Source organism: Peromyscus eremicus, chromosome 3, assembly GCF_949786415.1.
Source record: "Peromyscus eremicus chromosome 3, PerEre_H2_v1, whole genome shotgun sequence".
In the NCBI taxonomy this organism is placed as follows: domain Eukaryota; kingdom Metazoa; phylum Chordata; class Mammalia; order Rodentia; family Cricetidae; genus Peromyscus; species Peromyscus eremicus.
The window spans coordinates 42269124-42278414 of NC_081418.1; the positions used below are offsets into that span (position 1 = coordinate 42269124).

General features: G+C 44.9%; 1 protein-coding gene across 3 annotated transcripts in view; it reads right to left on the reverse strand.

The window, feature by feature from the left end:
- The window catches only part of Cep41 (centrosomal protein 41), a 40265-nt gene extending 31215 nt beyond the window's left edge, over window positions 1-9050 (reverse strand). Inside the window, exons 1-2 of one of the 3 annotated variants that reach the window (XM_059257516.1) lie at window positions 8896-9050; window positions 8375-8416 (exon numbers count right to left, since the gene is read on the reverse strand). In XM_059257516.1, coding sequence (XP_059113499.1) covers window positions 8375-8416; window positions 8896-8928 — 75 coding nt within the window. In that variant the 5' untranslated portion in view covers window positions 8929-9050. The other 2 variants (XM_059257518.1, XM_059257517.1) reach the window with 2 other exon arrangements.
- Between the last annotated feature and the right edge of the window lie 241 nt (window positions 9051-9291).

Genomic DNA, 9291 nt, shown 5'->3' on the forward strand with positions numbered 1-9291 from the left:
GTCCTGATTAGAGTCCGTCTTGGAACAGGGGCTCCACCTTGTACATCCCTCAGTATCTGTTACAAAACCTTGTGCTAACAAAGGAGCAGGAAGTGCCTGTCAAATACACTGAAGCTGGGCACACACCTGCAACCCAGGTCCTTTGAAGGGTTAGATAGGAAGACTTGAGTTCTAGGACAACTTGGGTAACTTTGTAAGATCCCAACTCAATACACACACAGAAGCACATGCACATGCAAACACACACACACACACACACACACACACACACACACACAAACCATGCAGGCCCATGCACACACTGGTCCCATAAGAGTAGCTCAACACTCTACACTCTCTGAAAAAAGACTGCTCAGACATTGGGTTGAGAATGGAAGAATGGGTACTAGATAATAAGAGGATGGAAAAAGTATTCCAAATGGAAATAAATTCTAATAGCAAAGCCATTTTAAGGGTATGTTTGAAAAACAAATTGTTCTGTTTGCCGAAGAAAGTTGAAAATCAGCAGAATGGCAACTGCTACTTTCATTTAGTGAGCATGTCCCATGTTGTTTGACGTTTGACTGAGCATTTTCCCTACTTCATCTCATTTCACCATCAGCCACTGGGAACCTGAACTCCTGCCAGGGTCTTCACGAGCTCACTGCTAAGTTTCCTTGAATCTCATGAAGCTCTGGGAAAATTCTATGTATGTACATTTTCTCTGCCAGGGGCCTAGGTTTCCACCAAGTTTCCATAGGAGTATGTAACTCCAAAATCTCAATAACCATTAGGCTGCAGAATCCTGGGCTAGTAACGCTGGACCTGGAGAGTAAGGCTTCAAACAGGAAGCCTGACTACAGATCAGGAGTGAGGACTAGCCCTTGTCAACAACAGAACATGGTAAGAATCCTGAGATTCATACAGTCACAACAGTGTTCTAGCAGTCCTCTACAGACTGACAGACGGCGCAAAGTAAGACACAGCTTTGTGGAGATATGAATGTTGGAGAAGAAAGATTCATGAGAAGTCTGCAATGGGATTTTTCTGAAGAAAAATGACAACAAACCAGACCAAACCAAGAGCAGCAAAATGTCTGAACCACGGAGCTTTTCTGATTTCCCATCTCTCAAAACAGGACTACATGCTATCTGCACACTTGAATTTTTTTTAAAGACACTGTACATTTGGTTCAGAACCTCCCTACTTTTATGTTGACAAATGAGGGGAGTGAAGACTAGTCTTGAGGTAATCTCACATTAAAATAGGTTTTTCAAAGAGGAACTTTTACAATGGGTATTTTAATTGCTCCCATCATGTTAATATCAAAGAGTCATGTTGGGCCAAGACTCCAGCACAGCAATATACCTACTTTCTCAGGAGCTACTACCCATGGCAGACTGTAGTTTTCAAGAGAGAGTCAAAATTTCCCACCCCATTGGACTGTGGTTTTACAATCTGCTGTCTGAGACGTGAGGCCTATGACTTCCTCATCTCCAGACTCTGGAGAGCCTGGGCTATGACTTCCAAGGCGCAATGGTAAAAGACAGTACAGCTTCTACCTGGTTCTCTTGGGTCACTTGATCTTAGAACTCAGCTACCAAGTGTGGGAAAGTCCAGGCCACATGAAAAATGACATTTGTAGATTATTAGCTCCAACAAACAGACCGCATCGGTGGACATATATGTAAGTGGAGTTTTTGAAAAAACTCTAGCTTCAGGCTATCTGCAAAATCACATGAGCTTTCATGAGATAACCATCTAGCAGAGCTAGGAGCCAGAAGAGATAACAACTGAAGGGCTGGCTCCTGGGAAGCCACTAAATCAGGGTATTATTATTCCTACCAAATCATCATAGAACTGGGGTAGTACCCGACCCTCATTTCTCCTGCTAAGTTTCTTCGGTCTAACCATGGCAAAAGTCTACACTGCCTGAACTTTACTCTGTAATCCACTACAATGATTGCGGTCTCGCTGTCTCTACCGTTGACTGTAGTTCTCATGCCAGCTACCGAATGTCAAAAATCTACTTGCCAAATATAATGGATATTTCCCCTTAAACTTCTTGATCCTTTTATATCATGATAGAATATAATTTTTTAAAAACACTTGTTTCTACTGCAATTGGCTTCAGTAATCTCTCTCTCCTCTGACATTCCATTGATACATGACTCATTCCTGTCAGCCCCCTAATTACTGTGTTTCTCAGGATTCCACCTCCTCAATCAATAGACTCTCTGTGAGTCAAGACTTAGACTTACTTCCTTTTATAGGCTTCTAATCTCCAAATGGTGGAGTTTTACCCCTAACTTCGCCTTCCAGCTTTAGACGTGTCTGTTCAGAGTATCTGTGAAGGACTACATCTGACAATAGCAGTGTACAGGAGTTCGGATCCTAGCTTATGTTCTTGCAAGCATGTCAGGAAAACAAGTAAATAAAATCATTGTAGATGATGATAAACTGGAACAGAGAACAGACTGAATGGACGCATCTAATTCCACCCCCTCCCAAAACCTCAGTAAGACTTCATTAAACAGTATTTTAGGGCCATAAACAATGCCAAATCCAGAGAGCGTGGGAGAGATGACAGCATTGAGCACTGGAGTCCTCAAACCCACAGAGAAGCTAGTGATTGAGAAGGCGGATCCCTAGGGAATAAGGAATTAAGTGGCTGGCAGAGGAATAAGCCATACATCACTAGATATCAACAAGTGAAATGACTTGATAGACTTAGGGCAGTTGAAGAAGACAGAGCATCAGGGAAAGCCAAGGACAATCTTTAAAAGGCCAGAGAACGGGCTGCCTCAAGCATCCCCACAACGGGACTGAAAGGAGTGGCTGATGAAAGCTCTATGGAGCTGGCTCTCCAGATCACACCCCCACACACAGACACACCACTGCACGAGGCAATTATCCCTTGCCCATCTTGGTAAATGTCACCATCTGTAGCTCACCATCAGCAGGCCTCTTCTTAATAAAAAACAAAAACCTCAATATCTCAATCACCATGTAAAATCTGCTACGCAGAAACATAAATCGACACCCGAGGGGTAAGAGAACTCTGAGAACATCTTACCTCTCTAACGGTATCGGTGTCCTTATGAAAAGAGATTTCCAGTGGCTGGGGAGACGGCTCAATTGGTAAAATGCGTGCCATGCAAGCAGGCAGACTTAAGCTCCAAGCCCTAGCACTCACATACAAGGCTGGGCACGATGGTATGTATCTGCAGCCCCAGTGGTGGGAGACATAGGCAGCAGGATGGGGACAAGCAGATTCCTGGAGCTCACTAACCAGCCAGCAGAGCTTAACCCAAGAACTCCAGGGTAGGTGAGAGACCCTGCGACAAAAACTAAGCAGCAGAGGAAGACACTACATGTCCACTTTTGACCACATGTGCACAGGAACAAACCTGTACACATACCACACCTACATCCACAAAGAAACTCCTCCCTCCCTCCCTCCCTCCCCCCCCCCCTCTCTCTCTCTTGCGATAGGGTCTCACTATGTAGCCCTGACTGTCCTGGAACTCACTATGTGGACCAGGCTGGTCTCGAACTCACAGAGACGTACTTGCCTGTGCCTCCTGAGTGTTGGTATTAAAGGCATGTGCCAGTTTCACAAATAAACTTTTAAAAAACACAAGATAAATTTTAAAAAAGAGATACCAGTGAATTGCCCCTTTTTTCACATCCACTGTGGGGACATCATAAGAAGTAGCTACCTACAAGTGAAGGCAGTCCTCACCAGAAATGGAATCAGCTGGCACCCAGAGCTTCAAGACATATTGTTAAGTGGGGAAAAAAAGCAAGTCAAAACACCATATGTACAATACAACATTTATGTAAAATAAAATTACAATATAAATTTCTCCTTGCCACCCAACATAAATTTTTCAGTAAAATGTGTAGAGAAAAATGATAATTATGAAAAAATTATAGTGATAGTGATGTAGGAAATTCTCCTACATTATAAAGTAGAATAAAAATAAAATTTGGGTCAGGCGGTGGTGGCGCACACCTTTAATCCCAGCACTCGGGAGGCAGAGCCCCGTGGATCTCTGTGAGTTCAAGGCCAACCTAGGCTACAGAGTGAGTTCCAGGAAAGGAGCAAAGTTACACAGAGAAAACCTGTCTCAAAATAAATAAATAAAATAAAATTTGGTAGTAACAATTACCAACAGTGACAATGATGTAGACACATTATTCATAAGAAATATAGAGTCAAAGTAAAGGCATACAGAAACTCCAGGAAAAACAATAAGGAGTGAGGAATTTAAATCCTAATTATTATCTGCTGTCCAAAAAACAAAAGGGGACTAAAAAACTCAAGAGTTAGCACAGGAAGCCCAGTGGAGAGGGTCATACCTGTAATCCTAGCACTCAAGAGGCTGAGGCCGGAGGACTAGGTGAGTTCAAGGTCTGTCTAAGCTCCAGTGTGAAACCCTATCTTAAAAAGAAAGAAAGAAAGAAAGAAAGAAAGAAAGAAAGAAAGAAAGAAAGAAAGAAAGAAAGGGAGGGGCTGGGGAGATGGCTCAGTGGTTAAGAGTACTGGCTGCTCTTCCAGAGGATCAGGGTTCAATTCCCAGCACCCACATGGCAGCACACAACTGTCTGTAACTCCAGCTCCAGGGGATCTGATGCAGACACACATGGAAGCAAAACACCAATGCACGTAAAATAAGAATAAATAAATCTTTAAAAACAGTGAAAAAAAATCAGAGCTCCTTAAAAAAAAAAAGAAAAAGAAAGAAAAAGAAAACGAGAAGACACAAAGATATTTTGCTGAAGAAGTTGTCTAGATGACAGATAATCACATAATGGTAGAAAAGATTGCAAATTTGTGTCCATTCAGGAGATACACATGAAAACCATGATAAGGGTTGGCGAGATGACCCAGTGGGTAAAGGCACTCCCTACCAAGCCTGGCAACCCACATGGTGGAAGCAAGAACCAACTTCTGCAAGTTGTCCTCTGACCTCCACACACAAACCATAACACCCCCCCCACAAACACCCCCCCCACAAATAATCGGTTTTTCAATCCCACAATGAGATAACACCATGTACCTATTCAGAGTAGCTGTAGTAACATTGACAATATCAGATGTTAACAACATTTTGCAAAATCTAAAATTCTCATACACTGTTAACAGGAATGAAAGATAGTACAGCCTCTCTGGAAAATCATATGGCGGTTTCTAGTAAAACTAAACATATGCTTACCATACAACTCAGCCACTGTCCTCCTGGGTACCTACCTATCTTACAGAAATGAAAGTTAACGTTCACACAAAAAGGTATACCCAACGACTAGTATCTTTATTTCTAGAAGTCCCAAACTGAAAGCAACCAGAATGTTTTACACTGATTGAATGAGCTAAAGAGTGAGCGAACTGTATATCCACACTACAGAAACTAGCCAGCACTAAGGAGTCAAATGCATGCATCACCCAGATGAATCTCAAGGACATCATCTTGAGTAGAAAAACAGCCATCTGAAAAGGTCATATATTGGGCGATTCTGTTCATATACCATTCTTAAGATGGCAGAATTACAGAGATGGAGACCATATTTGTGGCTGCCAGGGATAAGGGCAGTAAGAGAGGAAATGGGTGTGTTGGCAGAGGTACCATGAGGGAGCTACTGTAGTAACGAAATTCTTTACTCTGACTGCAGCTCTACACATATATGAATCTGGATTATAGTAAACCTACATATATGAGGAGATGGCCTAGAACTATGTACAAATTGTACAAGCTTTAATAAATACCTAGTTCTGATGTGTACTTGTGGAAAACTGAGTGAAAGGCACACAGACCTCTCTTACTATTTTAGCACCTTTCTGCAAAGTTTTTTTTAAAGGGACATCAGAGTGAAAAACAGCTCTTAAAAATTAAGATGATGGGGGTCTGAGAGATATCTCAGTCAGTAAAATGATGGCTGGCCAAATATGAGGATCTGACTTCGAGTCCCAGAATGCATGTGAAAACCTGGGATGATATGCCTGGAATTCCAGTGCTAAGGAGGCAGAGACAGATGGATCCCTGAGGTGTGCTGCCCAGCCAGCCTGGCTCATTGCTACGTCCCAAGTCAGTGAGAGACTTTGTCACCAAAAAAAAAAAAAAGGAAAGAAGAAACAAGGTGAATACCATCTGAGGGAGTTCCTGAGGTTGCTGACCTACATATACACACACATACACACACATGACCCCCCACATACCCACACATATGAACACACACACATCCATACACATGACCTCCCCATATACCCATACATATGAACACACACAGACACACACATGATCCCCCACATACCCACACATATACACATCCATACACATGACCTCCCTATATACCCATACATATGAACACACACACACACATTCATACACATGACCCCCATATACCCACACATATGAACACACACACACACACACACAAATACTCTTCTCTCTCTCTCTCTCTCTCTCTCTCTCTCTCTCTCTCTCTCTCTCTTTCTCTCTCTCTCTCTCTCTCTCTGTCTCACACACACACAGCATAGATTACAACCAATATAAGATTTAGAAAATAAAGTTAAATTTCTTAAAGCAGAAAGACAAAAATACAGAGACAGGAAATAAAAGTGAAAAAACCAGAACCAGTTACATGGATCTAATATCAAAATAATGAATCCAAGAAAGAGGATGGAGAAAATGAAGTCAACAATAAAATAACTCAAGAAAAATGTACAGACAAGAAAGATACAAGTTTCTGGTGTTTACCAAAGTGAGTGAAAACAGACCATAGCAAGGGATCTTTTTGTGAAATGTCATCAACACTGGGAACAAAATGAAGCTTCCTGAAAGGAAAAACCAGTCACAAAGCAGCAGGATGGCTTTGGATTTTTCTACAGAAACACTGGCTGCTGGGCCACTGAGCAACGTTTTCAAGATGGTGATGTTTTCCAACCATGAATTCAGCCACACTCTCAGGAAAAAAAAAAAAAACGAATCTAGAATAAAAAGTTTTAGATATGCCTTACATTTTAGGTACAAAAACACTTCTGTATTCCTTCTCAAGAATTCCTGGAAACTCTCCTCCACTCAAAGACGGCAGTAAACACAGTGATTGTGTACGCCTTCCTCCTCTAACACACTCTTCCTCCTGGACCCTCGTTTCCTTCATGAGAACTAATGAGTGGTCCCAGCTGGGCGTCCCAGCCATCCCTCTCAACGCCATCTCTCAAGGGTGCTCATGCCCCACGGAGTGTTTTACACCTAATATTTCTTCTTCGTTCTATCCTCCCTTCCTGACCCCAGTTTAGACGTTCATCAGCAGTCACCTAATCAGTCTCTCTGCTTCTTGCCTTGGCCTTCTCAACTCCATCCTCCACAGTGTGGCTGGAATTGTGCCTAAGATGCAAATCTGACCACACTGCTAAAACATCTTAAAAGCTTCTTGAGTCCTGACCAACAGGCTGGAGAACTATGGTGTCGCTCTACAGCTCCCTCTCCCAACCCATCATAGGCATCTACTATTAATATTATTTTAGTGGACAAAACATTTTAATTTAGTGCTGGTATGCACACACTGTGGAATTATTAAATCAAGTTAGTAAATACAGTCCTCACTTCACATTTTGTGACGAGAGCTTTGGAACGTTCTCTTAGCTAATCTGAAATATACATTAATTTTAGCCATCTGCTGTGCAATAGATCTCCAACTTTTAGTTCTAACAAACTTGCTATCCTGTGACCAGCATCTGTACATCTCTTTGTACCTCCATCCCCAACTTCCGGCGACTACTATTCTACTTTCTTCTTCAATGAGTCGGGCTTTATATTCCAAATGTAAGTGACTCTGTGCAGTACTTACACATTACTATCAAGGCTGGGTGGGGGTGGCGCATGCCTTTGATACCAGCGCTCACGGGGCACCGGCAGGCATGGATCTCTGTGAGTTTGAGGCCAGCCTGGTCTACAGAGCGCGTTCCACGACAGCCAGGGCTACATGGGAGACCTTGTCTCAAAAAACCAAAACCATAAAATAACAGACATTACTATCATGGCGCTCCAATGCACATGCTACAGTTCCCTCAGACACCAGGCATTCACCCAGAAGCCAAAGACCTACAGCTGGTGTTTGATAGGAAGGCACACAAGGCCCCTCTCACCTTGCCTCCGAAGATTCCAACAGGGGCTTGGTAGGAGTCCATGTCTCCCTAGCTCTGTTTATGCTGTTCTCCCTAGCATGCTCTTCACCTGACCAGTGAATGGCCTTGATGTGTTAGGACTCTTCCAGCTCCAGAACCTCCCTCATTCTCTCAGTTGAGTTCTGTCTTTCCTCTTACATTTACTCCCCGATCTCACCGTACTCAACTCTAGTGTACAAGTTGCCATCACCAGACTGAACTCACAAAGGGTGGTGGGACTTTGTTGTTCTCTCTGTAGACCTGGAACTTGCTGGGTAAGAGTCAAATAACACTGAGTGACTGCAAGTAAACGCGATGAGTAAGTCAAGGATACAACAGAAAGGGTCCCATTTTGCGCCCTTGGCAAGGGCTTGGTCTGCCTGTACCCCGACCCCCAGAAGGGATGGGCCCGCACATCTCCTTCCACGTTTCTGGAGAGGTCTTTTATTTTCACTGGTTGTGCAAGTGTCACTCCTAGACTGTCAACTCCTGGAAGGCAGGGGCTGTGTCTTTATGTACGTGGCTCCTCCAACCCTCACAACACGGGCGTCAGCTCAGCATTCGGGGGGAGCGCAAGCCGAGCCTGGGCCTGCCCCGCCCCCGGCCCTGCGCTCGGCCCCCTCCTCACGCTGGCTACTTCCCGCCTTCCGGGCGGCGGAAGTGGCCGGCTGTTCGTCCCTGCCCACGTGGCGCCCTTTCCGGTGCGCCCGCCCCCTCCGGCTCTCGGGTCCGGACCTGGCCCTCACCTCAGGGTTCCCAATGTGCCTCCGGGCAGACATATTTGCTCCAACCGACCACGCTCGGGGTTCTAGCCTCACGCCTCGCTCCTAATCTAGCTTCCCACCCCCACCGCCCGCTCAGCCGCCTCCCTGTAACCTCGCTTCCGATTGGCCCGGCTGTCCAGGCCAGCCAATAGAAGCTCCGTTTACTGCTTCGGCCGGGCGAGGGAGAGCGAGAAGCGGCTCAATGGTTGCCAAGGGCAACGCGGGACGCCCGCTAGCGCGGCTTTCGGGGCGGGGGCCCGTCGGCCAGCCGCAGCCTGAACGCGGGAAGAGGGGCGCGTGGGTGGGGGCTGGGGGGAGGGGAGGGGCAGGCTGCGGCTGCGCAGAACCGACGAGAGGGGGCCAACCTCAGGCTGAAAC